At 42.2% G+C, this 18,872-nt stretch overlaps 3 protein-coding genes across 5 annotated transcripts in view; 1 reads left to right on the forward strand and 2 right to left on the reverse strand.

Annotated features, from left to right (window-relative positions):
• Positions 1-143: 143 nt before the first annotated feature.
• Positions 144-8,853, reverse strand: PMM2 (phosphomannomutase 2). The gene is made up of 8 exons (XM_052773433.1): positions 8,723-8,853; positions 8,159-8,270; positions 7,103-7,179; positions 6,063-6,154; positions 5,235-5,334; positions 4,176-4,251; positions 2,896-3,011; positions 144-1,306 (listed from the first exon to the last, which is right to left on the reverse strand). The coding sequence occupies exons 1-8, from the start codon at positions 8,789-8,791 to the stop codon at positions 1,202-1,204; spliced, it is 747 nt and encodes a 248-aa protein (XP_052629393.1). The 5' UTR covers positions 8,792-8,853; the 3' UTR covers positions 144-1,201.
• TMEM186 (transmembrane protein 186) lies at positions 8,843-10,903 on the forward strand. The gene is made up of 2 exons (XM_052773434.1): positions 8,843-8,949; positions 9,974-10,903. The coding sequence occupies exons 1-2, from the start codon at positions 8,941-8,943 to the stop codon at positions 10,709-10,711; spliced, it is 747 nt and encodes a 248-aa protein (XP_052629394.1). The 5' UTR covers positions 8,843-8,940; the 3' UTR covers positions 10,712-10,903.
• A 1,626-nt stretch (positions 10,904-12,529) lies between these two features.
• The window catches only part of ABAT (4-aminobutyrate aminotransferase), a 60,998-nt gene continuing 54,655 nt past the window's right edge, over positions 12,530-18,872 (reverse strand). For all 3 annotated transcript variants that reach the window (XM_052773430.1, XM_052773432.1, XM_052773431.1), the window contains exons 13-16: positions 18,143-18,310; positions 17,273-17,419; positions 16,001-16,112; positions 12,530-14,756 (exon numbers count right to left, since the gene is read on the reverse strand). In XM_052773430.1, the coding sequence (XP_052629390.1) occupies positions 14,635-14,756; positions 16,001-16,112; positions 17,273-17,419; positions 18,143-18,310 (549 nt within the window). In that variant the 3' untranslated portion in view covers positions 12,530-14,634. The remainder of the gene's footprint in view (positions 14,757-16,000; positions 16,113-17,272; positions 17,420-18,142; positions 18,311-18,872) is intronic.

Below are 18,872 nucleotides of genomic sequence, written 5' to 3' on the forward strand. Positions count from 1 at the left end.
AGCAAGCCCTTTTGGGGATTTTGGTTTGTACACAAAGGTTGTATTCTCCCCATTTTTACTGTGTAAGTAAGTGTCACATAAACTTTGAATTGGAAAAATGGAAGTCAATCATTTCTTTGTACAGACAGGCACCATACAATAGGTCTGCTTTGCATATTTTATTTGCCAAAATGACAAATTGAAATAGTAATTTTTCATGGTAAAATGAGATTTTATTCTCCTTTACTAAATTAAACTGTTCATACACAAGATTACTTTCCTAATGCCAGATGAGAAAAGTAATATTAACAGTTACACTGATTGTCATGCTTCAACTTGAATTTTAATAGAAATGTAGTTTAGGTACATCTTCCTTAGTACTAAAATCTCATCTACCCTTAATGTCTTACCAGGAAAATCAGAAATGTAATTAGTGACAGAAGTACATTTTGCAACCGTGCTCAAGTTGTTTCAATTAATTTTTGTAATTTTTTTATTTTTTAGATTTAAAAACAGTCTGCAAAAAGTGTAGGTACCTTGAAACGTACTGTGCATTGGCACTGCAACTGTACTGAGGAGGTAACTTTAGCACGAGCTGGTCCAGCCTTTCCCGTGGTGGTAGACTCAATGCACCTTCTGACCATCACTGGAACATGTGTGAGGTCAGGGACTTCTGGCTCAGTTCTACCTTCCTGACCCCAGAAAGAAATAAAACCTGTCTCTTTGACTCATCTTCCAGTTTTAAACAAGAAAATCCCAACTGTCTTACAATTCATGTCTTTATAGCACAACGCAGTATTTAAAAAAAACAACTCTAAAAAGTTCATCTTTTAAATAGCAGCTTCAAAATAAAAACTAGGGATAAAGCCTTGCAGGCTGATTTTGAGACCATAAATCAACTATAGGCAGATTATGCCTCCCCACCCCGGTGTAATTAATTAGCTAAGGAAGTTTACTGGTGACTTAAAAAACAACCAGCCAAAAGGAGAACAAAGTACTTGTGCAAATGGAAATAGTGAAAGGATGGTGCTAAATAAGCTCCGCTGTATTCCACTGGTCAGCAAGGTTCTCTTCAATTAAAACATTTCTCTTCAGTAATGACTGACCTGCAAAGCACTTGCTATTCATGATCAATTACAAAAAACAATACAGAATGAAGGAAGATGTTTTGAGTTGTTATTAAGCTGTCTTAACCATTTTGTAAGTGTGAATTCTAAGTCTTTTATTTAAAAAATAGCTCTTCACAGATTCTTCTTGTATCCTGTGGGGATGTGACGCTGTGGCCTTCTGTTCTAGAGTCTGTGAAAATTTCATAGTCATTCCCTCCCTGAAAACAGAAGAGGAAAAAAGCAGAAGAGAATTTAATTTTAACTTAACGTATAGTCACAGTCTTGGGGTGGAAAAGGAAATTACGAAAAGAAGGGGCAGAACATAGTCATGACCAAGATGTCTTCCAGAAAGCTGAAAAACTGCAAACCACCATTTTGAGATTTTGCATAATATGTTTATAGCACACCTGTGCTGAAACTTCTGCTGAAACCACAAACACTTGCACGAGAACTTCCTGACCTGCACATTAGTGTTGGTAATGAAAGACTAGAACTCCCAGTGTAAGTTCAGCTGTGTTTTTAGTTTTGGATAGCAACCCCGTATTGACTTACAAAATTTGTTTACTTGTTAATATTGGGGTGTACAGTTTGTTACAGAACACTATACCAACACATGGTGTTTGTAACTTACTTGCATTATCCTCTTCCTTCTAGCTTGGTTTTCTTCCCTTTTAGTTAAATTATTGTTAAGACTGTTGATCCTTTGCTATTGCAGGAGGGTTTTGGCCTTGCTAGCTGCTGGTCTGATGTGACATTTGTAACTGGTTTCTAATCACAGGAGAGCAATGAAAGATCGTTTCACAGCTGGCTCAGGAAACAGGCGCTGCCACCTGCATGAGCAGAGATTGCTGAAAGCCGCAGCTTCGTGCACTACAGGAAGCAGTTATCTAATTTTTGTACGTTGTTTGCCACACTGCTTTCAGTGAGTCAGCAGCAACTCTTGCTATTTCAAAACTCTGAAAATGCTGCACTGCCAATTATAGGGTTTAAAGTCAACTGTCCATAAACTCTGTACCAGAGGGACAGGTGATTACTTTTGCAGCTGGTGTCAAGGGGGGAAAGCCCTTTAATTTAAAGCTTGTCTTTTTCTTATAAAACTTGGCCTTTTTAAGTTGCTAAAGCTATGAAGTTCTTTGTAACTTATAGTTATAAAACCATAAGTTCTTACAAAAACTAAGCCTTTTCTAATAAAACTTAGCCTGACACTGTCCCTTGGCTGTGTTCAGACAGCCTTAATTTCACCCAAGTCCTTGTGCTTGCCGTTGCCCTCAGTAGCTCTAGTTAGGTCTCTGCTCAGTATTTTCAAAAGCCTCTCAATCACCCTGCAGAGTTGTTAGCTCTCCCCAATGACTAGGGACAGGGATTATATACAATTTCAGTTCTTCTGTGTGGAGACAGACAGAGTGGTTAGCCAAAGTAACAGTATTAAATGCAATGGAAAACAAATACATTTAATAAACACCAGCCAACAAGAAGCATCCATCTACGATAACCAAACAGGACAATCAGTTTTACGTAGTCGTGTCACCTAGGTTTTAAACAAAATTACAGATGTTCAATTTAAAAACATATTCTATTAAATCTGTTAAGAACACTGTGTTCACTTCAGGAAAGAGAAGAAAAAATTCTATGCTCACATCTATCGCCCAGCACTGTGCTGAGCAGTATTGCACAGCTAGTTAAACACGGACACGTATTTATATTCTGACTTCAATTCTTGCCAGGCATAAGGCAATTGGTTAGAACCTACAGTGCTTGTGGTTTAAAAGAGAAGCTCTGAAATGTATATACAAAACAATACACTCACTGGCATAGTCTTATCTCCAAAGAAGTAAATCGTCTTGTATCCATCATTGGCAATGATTCCTAAGCAGTACCTCTTATCCCAGCCATCTGGGAACACATCGAAGCTTATTTGGCCTCCTAGGATAGACATGAACCAAGTGAACTTTGTTTTATTATAAGAACACATTTCTGAGGGGAGAGTAAGTAAGTGAGAAAAACTAAACGGGGTAAGACTGTTGGTAGAGGGAGCTTTGCAGAAGTCACAGAAATGTTATGAGATGCTGGAGTTAAGTCTTAAAAGTACAGGAAGTGTTTTATAGGGCATCAGTTACTACAGTTGTGATTTACCGATTATTATTTACCCATTAAACAAATATGAAAGTCGTAGAATGTTCTCAAATGCTCACTGCTCTCAAACTGAACCTTTTTTAAAAATTACATTTAATCTTTTTACTTTTAGAAAGAAGCTACATGAATGAATACAGCCATTGGTGTATGTACAGCCATAAAGTCTTATGCAAAAGAATTTCTAAAGCTTTCAGAATAGAAAAAGGAGGAAATTAGCCTTTTTAACACAGCCTAAGAGGACAACTGTTCCAGTTCAAAATCCCTGGATTTTACCAATACGTAAAAGCGCGATTCCCAGTTGAAGCAGGTATCAAAAAGGTAATTACAACATGCTGTAGGAGAGCTATATTGCAGTTCATTTCTGCTTCAGTGTTTCAATACCACAGCACTGATCGCAACCATACTTTTTTATAATTCTGAAAAGTAATAAAAGGCAAGAACATGGTAGTATATTGGGGGAAAGAGAAAAAAAAAGCATGGAAAATCAATTCCCCCTTATTATTGCTTTTCTCTTTAAGCTTGCGCTTGCTTTTGGATTTCCTCTCCTTCCTCCCACACAATGCAGCTACAGAGCTGAAGAACCAAGGGCTACTGGAACATTACTGATGTAGTATTTCTGATCAAAATTGGTTCACAGAAACAACTCTGACTAATCAGAAGCATGTAATATGTTTCAAAATGAGCAGAATCAGTCACATAACTGACATTAAAAGACAATGAACTGATGACAAGCAATGAAGTTCTCTTTGTTGATGGATTTCAATTAAAATGTACCAAATGAAAGCCCAAGAGGAAAAAGAGGCTTAGTCTTGCATGCAATGCCTGCAACCACCCCCAGAAAGCTAACTAACTGTTACACAGATGAGATAGGATATGCCACAGCCATAAGAGGATACGATTTAAGTGAAATTTAAATTAAATGAAGTTTTAAATGAAATTCTTTTTATCTGATACCTATAGAAAATGTGAGGCCTTTTCCTGCAAATTCTCTTCGTAAATCAGCTACAAATTTCTCTCTTATATGTTCCTTCTGTTAAAAAAAACCCAAAAAACCAAAACCAAAACAAAACCAAACATCAGTTACATGCTGTGTTAAGTCATCAATAAAAAAATAACCCCAAACCCCACCCCCAAAATATCCAAAGATCTGAGTACCAGGACTAGTGTGATATGGCTACATTTTATTATTACTGAAAGCATGCTGAGAATATTTCCACTTCAATCTGTTACCAATTTGTAAAAAATGAGAGCAAAACCTTACATACATGCTGTGATACTTACTTGCTTTTCTACCTGAAAATCTTAGAATAGTAAGGAAGTACGCTCAACTCCCAGTAAAATTCAGTTTTACAAATGGGGAGACTGAGGCATAGGAAGAGTCTCAAAACTGGTACTAATCTTCCGATGCCATATATTCCAAAAAGGGTATCTTTAGAATGCCTTGGGCTTAGATATTTTTCAGCATCCATTAACTGAGACACAGGCAAAGACTGCTTTTGAGGAATTAGATTTCAGTGTTTGTATCAGGTCAGAAACAGTTGTTACGGTGTAGCAGGGAACAGAACTCTGATACCATGGCTCAGATTCATTTCAGCCTCACACATTTAGCTGTGTACAAAGGAAAATAAATGGTGAATAGTTTGACTTCAGCTTTTAAATTCTGCTTTAAAGAGATGATGTCAAAAGAAGGAATAGTTTTATTGATTTGAATGCATATAGGCTGGTATACTAAAGAGCACTCCAAAGAAGTATGGTTTTATCTATGGCAGTGCTTTTCAGGAAAAGAAACGTAAGCCAAACCCATCCCTTCTGCAAGTAATCATTGTTAACTATTGCAATGAGAAAACCCTATTGTGCATTTCCTGAAGTGTGAACGAAGAAGTTAGTTAAACCACATGGAAGGGATTAAAATGAAAGAAATTTCACAATGTATAAAAGCTTTTTAAAAATCATAACCTGGCCATAACTGCCTCTTCCAGAAGAGCTGGATATTTTTCAAGAGTTGCAACTCACTTTATCAAGTTCATAGAACTCGATTCGTTCTTCCTGGCTGCAGCTTCGTCCAATGGGGGACACATTTAACATGCCGTTTCGGAACTCAATAAAAGTGCCCCTGAAGAAGAATTGATTAACGAGACAGAAAATAGATGAAAAATTGCTCAAAATACTGAATATCACAGTGAACTTCTGTTTAATTCCGAAGACAATGGGAATCAGATGTCTCCTTCAGCCTCTCCTTGTGTTCATAAAACCCCCAAACATGTAGGAACCAATACCTCTGGCATCAAGGAGTCTTTTGGACTTTTATTTGCATCTGGCAACCTCAACATCATTTTTACTGACTTTAAAAGTATGATTTCGTTTTAAAAATATGACTGGAGCATCCTGCCAACCCAATTCTCAGACCCTGACAGGCCAGTCTGTCAGCTTTGGGGTGAAGCAGCAAAATTTAGAGCAATCTTGGCAGTGTTTCTGTCTATCCTCACATACGGTACGTATTAGTCAGCTGCACCCTGACAAGTCACATAGAGCTGATCTTATTGCACACTTCTAATTTCTGGAAAACATTATGCTGCTGAATTCCAAACATGTCAAGGAAATGCTCCTACTTTGAAAATGAACTTCCTTCCCTCTTAAACAAAAATGCTGCATCAGTATTTCAAATCCTATGCTCCAGCTGGGAGCTTGTCTTTGTACGCATGGATTGAGCTCTGTTTCACATATACAGTGTTCCTAAAACACAAAGTATTCATTTTTTGCTGAGCAGCCTGCTTTACATATTGATGCTCAACACTATAACATGGAGAATATGGTGACACTGAGATGCGTGTATGCACATACCTTTTCTTTGGCAGTTTAATCTTCGCAATATAACTCAGGCAGTAGTTGATTAGATCTTGAAGTATGTCCTCACCCAGGTGACCCTGAATGTTCTAACAAAATAAATACCATTCAACCAAGAGTCCAGAATTTGAGATTCTAGAAACAAGTTGCATGGAAAATGCAGACATTGGATAATCGGGCATGGTTAATACCACAAAGAAACATAAGTAACTCTCAGTTGATGCACACAGGGTATTAACTAAAGGCTCTCATTTTTCTTTTTACTTTGTTTCTTTTAAACCAAACTACCAAACTCTCATTTAATGTACTCCCTACTAGTACCTGCTTTAGAAGGAAACAGTGGGGGCCAAAGACTGCAGACCTAAACAAGAAGTTGCAGTTAATGTCTACTGTAGCCAAGCATGAAGAAATGGAGATCATTACTGCAGTAAATTGGAAACCACTGCTCAAGTTGGCAATTTCAGCCAGGATCTCTTTTAAATTTTTCATCTCCGTTACTTATGTTGAACCGATGAAGGTGATTAGGGTATCTAGAATCAGATGTACATTTATATTAATTTAGAGTATTTACCTTCTAGTTTATGCAACGTATCAGAATGTGCACTCTGAATTAACACTAAAAAGCAGCTACAAGAGAGCTACAAGAAACTTTCTGAACCCTAAGGCCCAACAGGCATCAGCTATGAAAAGCTGTATTCCATAGGACCTCCAGGAGCAGAGGGCTTGGGCACATTTCCTATAGACAAGCAGAGGGAAAGGCTGTTCCAGGATTTTCACTGTTCTTATTCGATCAGGCGCTCCAGACTCCAATAGCTTTAGTTTGGAGAATACCCCAAGGAATAAAGCTTAAGGTGAAGATTGCCGTTACATGAATCAGAGTGCCAAATGAATGATCTGTTACAGAAGTAACACATGAAAATAGCAGCAATTTTGGCCTTAGTTAGAAGGGTGATTACAGAGGACTGCACTGTAGCAACAAAGCAAAATCTTGTTTAGAAAATTTCTCTTTCATTTTACGGGAAATGTCACACTTTTACCTGCTTGCTCAAGAATTTCCCATCTTTGTATGCTACAAGACCGTTTTCTGGAAAAACGTAGTCAAATTTTTCAACCACTACAACCAAACAAAAAGACAATAACTTGTAACTTCCCCTGTATGTTTAATGCAGAATTGTCTTGCACATTAAATAGGTTAAAATACAGCAAACATTAGATCATAAAGCATGAAAGATTCAGCAGCATAACATCGAGCACAAGATCAAAACCACTCTCATTTCTCTCCAAGATTAACACACACCTCAAATCACATGGAATCTTTCAGTTAAGTTACCTGTACTTTTGCTTAAAGGCTCTTCCTCTCCTGCAAGTATGTCTCTTTGCATTAAATGTAAGAAAGTGACTGAACACCTCAAATCTTCCAAAAACCTGGCACAAGGCTTGGCTAGAGAGCAAATCAAATACTACCATTTTAGGTTTGTTTTCTCAGCATTGCTAATCTATGGTAGATGTCCGAGAGTTGTGAGAATCTTACTACAATGCAAGATGATATGGCTTACTGGAGACCACTTGTAAGCCAAACAAATTCGGAGTTATCTGGGCGTTAAGGAAGGCTACCAGTGGCACCAATTCAGTAAAGACCATTAAAGATAGTCTTTTATAGAGAAAAGGAAATGCCGCTCAAAGGACTAAAGCGGGGATCCATCTCTGCATTGTAACCCCACAGTTAACAACATCAGATCCTTCAGGGATGCGCTCGACAACGGAGCAGCCTGCACACGTATACGTAAGGTACGTAATTCCACTGTAAAAGGACGATGTTAAAATGCCCTGTAAGGTACTGTCACAAACTCAGGATTTGCCATTAGTAACAATCCCTTAATAAGACACCGAGATATCTGTAAAATGCAAACACAGGTTGCGGTTTCTGAATGCCTGTAAATGGTTCTTCATAGACTGAGTGCAGCACGACAAAACCAGAAAAAACGTTAAAAGCAAGGAAGCAGGAGAATGAATGGGGTTTAACCTACGTTTAACCTTCACAACTTCCTTGCAGGCCACTCAGCGCAAGGGATTGCATCAGTCGCCATCCTTACCGTCATCGCCAAGCTGCTCCTTGATCTTTTCAAAGTCTGAACCACCCACGACTCCAACTTTCACCTTCTGACGCAACTTCTGCAGAAAGGCGGCCATCTCCGCTGTGATTTTCTGGGTTCCAAAACGAAGTTATTAGATTTGTCAGCATTCTTATCATGAGACCGGCTTCTCTATTTCGCAGTAATTATTAAAGCCCAGCAACACGGTGCGGATCTTTAGGAAGAAGGGCGGGATTTTTTTTTTTTTTTTGCCTTAAACGGCAAGGTAAGTTGCACGCGGGGCGTCAGGGAAGCGGACGCAGACTGCGACGTGCGCACGCGTTGTGCTGTTCGCTCGGGGCTGAGAGCCCTTAAGGAAAAGCCCGTGCCCGCCCGGTGCCGAAGCGCTCCCCGTCCCGAAGCCCGGCCCGGCGGCACTGACGAAGCGCTGCCGGCCGGGAGCCCAGCCCGCGGGGCGCCGTGCCCCGGCACCTCCGACAGCCCCGCGCCAGGGCTCGGCCACCAGGCAGGGCAAAGCCCGGAGGGAGGGAGGGAGGGAGGGAAGGGGGCCGCGGCGGGACTCGCCTGGCGCGGGGCGGTGAGGGTGCCGTCCACGTCGAAGAGGCAGAGCGCGGCGGGCTGCGGCGGCGCCATGGCGACCGGCCGGGCCAGCGGAGCCGGCGCCGCGGGGGCCGCCGGGAAGCGGGGGGTGCCGCCCCCTCCCGCCGTGCCGCGCGGCGGAGGGAGGGAGGCGGCGGAGGGAGGGAGGCGGCGGCGCAGGCGCGCTCTCGGACGGCGGAGCCATGGCCGCGGTGAGGGGAGAGGGCCGCGGCTCCGGGGCGGGCTCCGCCGCCGGGGAGGGGAGGGGAGGAGAGGAGAGGAGAGGGGCTGCCCTGCCCTGCCCTGCCCTGCCCTGCCCTGCCCTGCCGTTCCCTTCGGCTGGGCGCGGGGTGAGCGGTACCGCCGTGAGGCGCCGGCGGCGCGTCTCGGCCGCGAGCGGCTGCGGCCGCCTCAGGGGTGGGGTGGGGCGGGGCGGGGCGCGGGGGGCGTCCGCGCGCGGCGCCTAACGGCCGGGCAACGGCGGCGGGGACGGGACGGGACGGGACGGGACGGGAAGGAGGGTGGGCCGCCCCCCGCGGGAGCACCGGGCCCGGGCCCGGCGGAGGAGGGCCGGGGGAAGCAGCGTTAATCTTGCCCGCGAGGTCTGCCGTTGCCCACCCCGGGGGGCGGGTTCCCGAGCGATGGCGTCCCTCGGTCCGGGTCCGTGAGCGCTGCTGTCCGCCCGGTCGCGCGTCCTCGAGCAGGCACGGGCGGCAGCGCGGAAGTTCCCGTTCTTCCTTCCGTCTGCCGTTGTCCCGCACGTTCCCGGTGTCTGGTCCTTCCCTCGGTGTTGCTCGTGCTCTCCCCCCCTTCATCGTGCTTAGCCCACTTTTTTCTGTTTCCCTAAGATTGTTACTTACGTGGTTATTTCACTGATTTCGCGGGCTAGCAGCCCCAGGTTCTCAGACCCTCTTTGCTTAGAAGCAACCCGTCGTGCTGCTGCTTTCACGTTGACGTTGCTCAAAGAAAGAGAGAGGCAGGGGATGCCACAGGGCATTAGTTCAGTGAGCTAACCTTGGTATCAGGTATGTTATCAAAAGTATTTTCCCTCTTCATCTGCAGGCAGGGATGCAAGCAGGAATAGCAGTTTCCTAGCATAGCACTGAAGTGTTAGGTTACAGGGAGCTGGGGCTTAAGCTTACTGTCTTTAAGTGCCTGAGGAACAGATTCTGAGCTAAATGCGATTCGGTTATAAGGACGACTCAAACGATGACCTGTGGGAATATTTCCTTATAGGCTAGGCTCTGCAGAATTAGGACTAAAGTCTGCGTGGCACCGTCTTTTGGGAGATGTGCACGAAATGGGCTCTGGACAAGGTCATGGAAGAAGGAAGATGCTCGCCCACCGTGTTTTTTTGGTACGTGGGAGTGTTTGCAGTCACAAAACCAGCGAGTTAATGGTGGTCTTAATTATCTTGGGAGACAGCGAGAGCCACCCGTGCGTCTGTGCCATTCCGCCCCTGCTGCTGTGGTCCGACAGAAGGCTGTGGATGTGAAAACAGAAGAGTTCAAACTGGTCTACAGGTTTCCGGGGATTAAGTACTGCAGGGTGCTCTCCAGACTGAAGCTGTTACAGACTGCCACCACCGTGGTCATGCTGCCTCCCATCTGCTACCTCTATCTGCAAGACCAGGTTTCTCAGAATATCCTCATATATACAACTGGCATTGCGTTCTTTGCTGGTGCAATGTTGTATGCTATGAGCTACTTTTTCAGACGAATTATTGGATTAATCTACTTAAATGAAACTGGCCGTACCGTCAGAGTGGCCCACTTGACGTTTTGGGGAAAACGGAATGACATTTACTGTCCCATAGAGGCAGTGATGACTTTGGATGAAGTTGGAGATAGCAAGGAGGAGCTACTTCTCCAGTTCAAACGGTATAACAGTACAGATATTTTATATTTTACAATTAAGTTTGGCCAGATTGTAGACAGACAGAAGTTTACTCAAATATTTGGAAAACTTGAGTGATACAGCAGCTAATTTCCAGTGGTTTTCCTTGTTGCATTTTCATTGTGCTTATTCTTCTGTGAAGTTTAATTAGTTTACCAAACTGTCATACTTCAGTCATTTTCCTATGCAAAGCCTGTTGGTAAGTGCACTCAGTGTAGAAAGCAGAAATGGTAAAGAACAATCCGCTGGATTAAATGTCTTTGCAGCTTGTTTAAGGTGTGAGCAGCGTCTCTTCCGTGTCAGATAGAGTGATGTGCATAGTGCACTGTCACCAGCAGTTCTCAGTCTAAACTGTCCTACTTGGAACGTGCGGTAGGCCAAATTACTGGTGCTGACCCTGACTGTTTCAGCTGGCCTCTTAGGTTGTTTTGAAACAGGAAAAACTCCTGAAGTGAAATGCAGTAACTCTGCCAGAGCATCCTCACTTTAAATTCAGTCTTTTAGCAAAATTGAGGTTGACTGGGAAACCTCTTGAAATTGAAACTTGTCTCATACATACATACATACATATGATAAATAAGGCTCATGCATTAATGCAATTGAGGTAACTGCAAAGAGCGGTATATAATGCTGTATAAGGAGAGTGGGGTGTCTCGGCATGGTCTTCCAGGATGTGAACGTAACTGGGCAAAACAAGGGTGCATGTTGCCAAGACACATTGCCAGTTCAGCTGTAAGGGTAAGTTAAAGACTGGGACAGCATTTCGGGAGCCTCTCATAGAAACTGCTTTCCCATTGGAAAAAACACACCTAAACTATGGTGCTGTGAATTACAGGGACAGTCTGTGATCCTTTGTTCAGTTTGGATCCTAATGATCATCTGAAAATTTGGGACTACTTGTCCTTCTTTGCATATATTCACGTTTGTGGGTTTTTTTGTATGTATGAATGGTGTTTAATCAATACTGTAACACTTTGAGTTGCAAAAATTTCAGTAAATGTTACCAAAAATATCTTGGACTATGTGAATCAAGCAGTCTTCTGTGAAGAATACCATATAGCCTGGGAAACAAGTCATCTGTATCCCTTGATGTGTTTCCCGATTTGGGCATATTTTAACATCAAAAGCTCTGTTGCCAAATACCCTTTCCAGTCCCTATTCCCCCAATGTGGGCTTACCTAAAATGAAAAGATAAAAAAGGTAAGACAGACACGTAAAAGCTACATTGAATTAAGGCTGAAAATATGTGTACTTTGTATTCTGTTGAACTTGCAGGGCTGATCACCCCTGCATCTGTGTCCGTGAAGGACAGCGGTCTTATTCTGTGGTGTTGGTATGATTTCTCGTTTTCCAAAACCTCAGCAGAAATGAGGAGCAGGATTTAAACTCGAGAAAGAATCAAACCTGATCACTTGTAACATGTAAAACTTTTTGTGAGTTGTCAGAAGCAAGTGAACTCCGTCCACCGCTCTTATAGCTGTTACTTCATTTGAAACTGGCAAATAAACTGACCCTCACCAATAGAGAAATTTGGAGTACTCTTTTTCTCTCTTTCTTCCTCACATGTATTGAAACCTCTGTCTCTTGGTGGCTCAGCAGATGCAGGTAAGTAAAAGTGCCCTTTAAGTGCACAGGCTAACCCTGGTTTACTATTTATTTGTGTTGAACTTTTCCTAATGGGGGCTCCTTTATTTTAAATTTTGGCTGATACTGTCTGGTACAGCAATATCAAAAGGAAAAGAGAAATGGTCCTTGGCTTAAAGACCATGGCAGCAAAATACACTGTATGCATACACCGTGGTTTTTGGAGGCTGATCTTCGTAAGAATATATTTAATATGCACTAATGATTCAGTTTAGGCACGTACTAGGTATAAAATAAAAACCCCTGGAGAAGTTCAATTATAAATATTTTATTTAAGAATATTGATTACACATGAGATGTCATTTGTTATGAATCTGTGTGCAGTTACTAGTTACACCATGAAGTGTAGTTAAGTATTTGTTTAAACATTTATTTGGCACTGTCCACAGTATGCTGTAAACAATATTAACTTTATATGCTTCAGCTGCAGTGCTTTCTATGTATTCTCTAACATGATTTCATCAACATGTTGTACACAATTATACAGTTACTGAGTGTCAGTAAAAATTATAAAAACACCTAGAGTATTCATAATAAAAGTGAAGATGTGGTAAGACTTCAAATTACTGGACCTTTGCTTCTGTAAAAGTACAAGACTTGCTAGAGACATTTACTAAAACTACTGCACTGATATGTTGAACAAACTAATTCCCAAAATGCTGTCAAATACAGTGCTCGGTTTGACTTTCTTCTTGCTGATAATATGCTTACAAGGACAGTGATGACAATGAGGTTTTGTTTACCACCAATTTACCAGCCCTTCCCCCAGATTTCTACAACCTCTGTTCAAAAACCTGCTCAGGTTCTGACCAGCTGGTACCAGAATTCTGGTTTCTGCAGAGAGGCCTACAGAAATCCCATTATTTTCAAGCTAGCAGAAGAGAGTGTACTTGAGTTTCCCAATACCAGCACTCAAAAAATAAAATGGGAAAACCATGATCAACACTTCTCAAAGCAGGTAAGAAACCTTTCATATTTTGGTAGCTGTATTAAACAAGTAAATCTTTTAACTCCTCTGTCTCTTGTTATGTACTTAAAAATTGTGGTCAGATCTTAATAGGGCAACTGTAAAGTCCACTGTGGTCCTTGTTTTTTGGTGCACAACGTGATGTTAAACTTAGCAAAATCCAGATGCTTGCTAGCCAAGAAGAAAAAAAAAAAAAAAAAGGCACCAGACCTAGTTCAAGTCAGCCTTAAGCAAAGAGTACATAGTAAAGAGACTTCCAAACCAATTCTTTGAAGAGAAACAAATTAATGAACTGTTGACACTTTTTGATCCCTGTGGCTTTCTAGAAGACCTCTGAAGTATCAATGACTTAGAATAAACTATTAGAACAAAAATAGAATTACTTTGCATTATAAATGTGCAATTAGGACTAGGCCTTCACTGTAGTGGCTCTGATGTCAGGGAATGGCTAAGATGAAGCAGTTCTGCGGTAGTTTTACAAAATACCTCAAGTATTCATGTAGAACTTGTAATAGATAAATTAATGGCTATTGTGTGTTATGGGCAAACAGTAAGATAATCTCAAATCATTCTAGATTGCTGACAGAGGTGGCCATAATGTGCTTCACATGATTCTGTAAGCTTTGTCAAATTACATACTTCAGGGTATAGTTTTCTCTGTACAAGTCTGATTGATTGTAAGAGAAGTCAAAAGTTTTAAAATCCAGGATGAGGAAAAAAGTACAAGTACTTCAGTTCCACTTACAGCGCTGCACATGTGGCTGAGTGCATTAGTGCCTCTGAAGCAGTATGTGTAGGCTGAAGGCTGGGCACAGAGTAGCTGATGGCATCCCGATCCAGTTGGTGTGGCAGATGTCTGTATTCAGGGGAATAAAGCTGGAAATTACTCTGTAAAATACTGTACTTGGCAGTGGTGGAAAGCAGAGCTTTCCTTGAAACACCAATTTTATTCCAGCTACCTTCAGAGAATGGCACTTTCTGTATGACAGGCATGTGGCTTTTAAGTGTTACGCCATACTTGTTGCTGCTTCTGGACACAAGAGTAAATCTACTGGGATTACCCGTGAAAACAGACTATACCAGGTCGTATTTAGACAATCAGATAGGGCCGTGAATGTAGAGAGGACGGCAATTAGTATGACCCAAGCCACAAGATGGAGGGCCACAGCTTCTACAAATGCACAGTGTGGGACAGTTGCATGTACCTGCTGGTGACCAGTACCAACGCTCCGCCTGGATTGAGATTGCATGGAGCAGCTTGCCTTGGGCAGGATTACAGACAGAACACAAACCTTAGTTTATGACTTTACACTTATCTTGTAAGTAGAGAAGACATGAATTAATGCAAACTAATTTCATAATCAGCGGTTCAGTGCGAGGGAACTGCTTTTTACTTGAAGTTTGCTAAGATGTCACTGAAAATGTTCAGAAAGAGGTGCGCATGATGATCCTTGAAGATCAGCGTTGGACGAAAACGAATTGATCTGTCGCCACAGCCTCCCAGCACAACACCTAAAACAAGAACAGAAGAGGTCCTCTAGTCATTTCCATTTTCGCCAAATATTGAGAAGATGCAAATCTCCGAATGAGGTTCACCTCACTGTGGAGGGCCAACAAGCTCCCCAAATCACTGCTAACCACACAATGATACAGCACCCAGTCAGTGGTGCAAAGGGGCCTCAAGCTTCCCAGCAACTCAGAAGAACACTGCAGGTGCCTGTAGCTGTTCTGTAAAACACTTGGGAGTGTTGGGACTAATCCCAACGTCAGTGGAAAGACTCCATCCAGCACAGAGCTCAAACAGCATCTGAGACTTCAAAGCTGCAATATTCCACTGGTTAAGTACCTCAATGCCAGAACAAGACACAGTAGGTTTCTTTGCAATTTTGTTTTTAAACTACTTAGTTTTTAATTACAAGGAGTTAAAAATCAATTAATTCTTTGAAACATTTGTGGACAACGAAAACCCATACCATGGAGCTGAGCTTACCTTGCCTATAAGAATAGCCTTGGTTTACCATGAAACAAACAGCTTGCTTTCTCTCCCTGCTGGCTTACTTTCCAAGAAGAAAAAAATACCAGTCTTTCACACTCTAAAATTTTGGCTTCACAATAGTTCAGATGCATCATGCCTGCTTCTTTCAAGAGATATAAGTAACAGCAAAAACTGACAGCAGCAAACCCAGGACCCACACACAGTTAAATTCAAAGAGAATGTTAGGCTTCAGATCATGAGGTTCCCCTCCTGATACCGGGGCTCGTCTACAGCTGGGTAAGAGTTCTGTAGTAAGAGGGATGGAGTTGTAGATCTGTGCCCATTTTAGGCAACTCATGTTTCCTTATTAGGTATTCCATAAAACTCATAGTTTTTCTCCCTATGTTTTCGTGAGTGACAGTTACATTAACTTCTAATTTTCCTGATCTGTTTCTAGAAGTAAGCCATGCCTAGGTGCACCTAAGGTCACTGCAGAGGACTATGAAAGTGATGTCACAAAACCTCATGCCCTACATAGATCTCTTCCAGCAACATTAGACCTATAGAGAAAGGTAAACATATATACCATGCAATGGACTGGTCCGATGTCTCTGAAAATATAAGTATTTCCAGAAATGTCTAAATACAGCTTTGTTCATAACTTCACTTCTGTCCTCTGATAGTGTAGTACACATATACCATATGAAAAAGGAAAGTTTAAAGCATTACATATGCTACTGTTTGTCATCTGAAGCTAATCCACACACAGAGACTTTCTTACCTTTGTTTCTGGCTATTGTAATTAACTTGTTTCTAGTTGCATCATTTGGAGTGTCAAACGAACAGAATGTTCCTCTTCCTCTCACTCTGCTGATAAGATGGGGGTAACGAGCCTGCAAAGAGAGGTGAGGAAGTATCCATGGTGGCAGCTGCTGTGACAGAGGGCACCTGGTGGCAAGCTCTGCTCTGCCAGGCACTCTGCCACATGGAAACCCTGCTGCCTCCTCCGTTCCGGTGGAGTGGAGCTACTGCACAGGCTGGATTTCTCACAAAACCTCGTGTCCTGTTCACCCCTTTCTGACAAAGGTCTGAACAGCCATAGACTGCAGAGCCCAACAGCAGGCAGGTTCTCTCCTCGCAAAGCAGATGAACATCTGAGCAGAAAGTGAGAATGAATTTGCACCCCTGAGCTGGGTAAAGTAAAATCTTACTTCGAGCCTCCTGAAGCGAGTGTAAAGCACCTTGCATTTAAAACACACTCCAGGAAAACGTGAGCATAAATAATCTGGAATGGGGCTAGAAACCAGCTCATTCTTATCCTGCACTAAGACACTTGCTAGTAGTATCTGCCTCACTTACTATCTGTTATAATCCTCATCTTTTTTAAGAGTAAATTTCTTTGGATAGTACTAGTTGTATTCTGGCCCTCCAAAGTGTGAATGTTATAATTTTTTGTGTTCTCCTGCCTGCTATGCCTTGAAGTTGTGGAGAGAGCAGAGACTGTATTTGGGTTTATCCTGCACAAAATGCCTTTTGAAAGGCGAAAGCTGCAAGCCTACCGTTAAATGCCTATCTGATTTTCCTTCTCATGTGGGGCTGCATAGTTGAAGCTGTGAGGAATTTCCCTTAGTCAAGGGAGGGAAAGCTACAATTTTCTTGTTTCAACAGCCCAATGGAATTGTAACAAAATATGAAGGCACTTTCCTTTAAAAAGAACTTTTGGCACAATGAAATGCTAGCTGTTTGTGATAACAGAGACTTCTAGCAAAATAATTTAACTAGCTGCAGTTCATACCTTCAGGTATTTGGGGGTGACTCTCTGTTTTGGATTAAGCTATATAAAATCAGCATTCTTAAGTCAGTAAAAGAAAGTTTACTTCAGTTCCAAATGGGACACAGTTATTCAGGCTTGCAGCGAAGTACCTAAACCAGCAAGTTACTGATTGTGGTCTAGTCCCCAGCTGGAGTTCCTTACTCCAGGTGTCTAAACTGGATGAGGTCAGACCCTACCTGATCAGCAAACTTCTTATCTGTAATCCTTCCAGATGTTTACCTGTAAATCCAGCAGCCCAGTCAGTAGTGCTTTCCCAGCGTGGGTTGCATTGTTTAGAAGGTCTTCTCTTTTAATAACCTTAATGACTTCAGCAAGCATAAGGTTCTTGGATGGATCTCCAAGCCAGGTATTAAAAATCCGATAGGGCTTGGGAAAGGGTGGAAAGAGAGTTGTGAAACATGTTAACAGGCAAATCACTATAATAAAGAAAAGCAAGCCATCAAACTGGTAATGTCAACATCAGGTGTATGAAAAAGCATGCCCTAATACCAACCCCCTTTTTTTGTTGTAAGCGCAAAATACAGCTGCCCTGCTGAGCAGAAACAAAGGGCAACTACCTTATGCTACAAATTTAGTGCATTCTGTCTTGCTGCTCTGACATCTCATTAAAACATGGCCAGAGATGACACGGAAATCAGCATCATCTATACAGGTTTTACATTCAAGCTTTATGTTCTCCCCCCTTTTTTTTTTCCATTTATTACATCAAAAATGTCATTAATGCGAAGAAGAAATCCTGCTGACAGAATCCATAATGCTGACATACGAGCTCTGAAGATAGCAAGTTGCCCTATGGAAAAAGGTGTCAGTTTGTGATTGGATTTTGTACTGAAGGATAGTTCATTAGGCTAAACCCAGTTCTCTACTCCCTCCCACCAGCTTTATGACCTTTGTGACTGACAGCAACTGGAATAGAAGTGAAGAAGTGACAACTTTTGTGTAAGCACAAAGCAAGTATCTATGAAATAGCAGGTCCATCTAGCTGAGCCTGCCTTACTGAAGGAAAGCTTGTCTCTTCCATGGACTTTACAGTTCCTTATGAATGGGTCACCAACTAGCACAGAGTTCAAATTTCATTGAAAATCTTACAGCGTTTGGCCTGAACTCCTCTTTGTGGAAGAATCCTCCTGTCATCATCTTCTTACTGAATGTTACCACATCAGCTGGGTCATCCAGGCCCCAGTGCTCATGTGCCCAGAATTTTCCTGTGCAGCCGCCTCCCGTCTGCACCTCATCCACCAAGAACGCACAGCCATGCTGCAGAGATAGATGTAAAGAGCAGGGAATGTGAGCCCTCCTTTCCAAAACAAAAATACCTCACTTTGTGAACAGATAATACGAGCCAATTACATGCAACATCCCTCCTTCCCCCCCTTGACTGCTCCAAATCTCCCCTCCTCAACCCCCATACCAATGCCACTCACTGCATTAGGTTTCACAATTAAAAATTCAGCTGTTTTTTCAGAAAGGCACTACAGACATATTTTCTACCTAAATTCACAAACAAAGTACGTGTTTTTATATAGTCTTGAACATTTCTAGAGGATACCTGAAGACATCTGGGAGCATCTTCAAAGCCCCTGAGGGAGGCAGAACAGCATTTCTAGGAGTTTTGATTGTTTTAAATAAGAAGTCTCTGCCTCAAATCTGAGTCAGGCATTTGTGGCACAAAGGCAATACCAGCAGCATGCTCTGTTCAGTCTAGGGGCCTAAAATGATCCTGGAAGAGCTGCCTTTTCAGATGAGTCTGCTGAAAGAGCTACTCAGCTGTGAAGGACTATTTCGTTGAAACTTTGGGACAGGGAGATCAAGCTATATC

The sequence above is a fragment of the Harpia harpyja genome, chromosome 21 (genome assembly GCF_026419915.1).
Source record: "Harpia harpyja isolate bHarHar1 chromosome 21, bHarHar1 primary haplotype, whole genome shotgun sequence".
NCBI lineage: Eukaryota > Metazoa > Chordata > Aves > Accipitriformes > Accipitridae > Harpia > Harpia harpyja.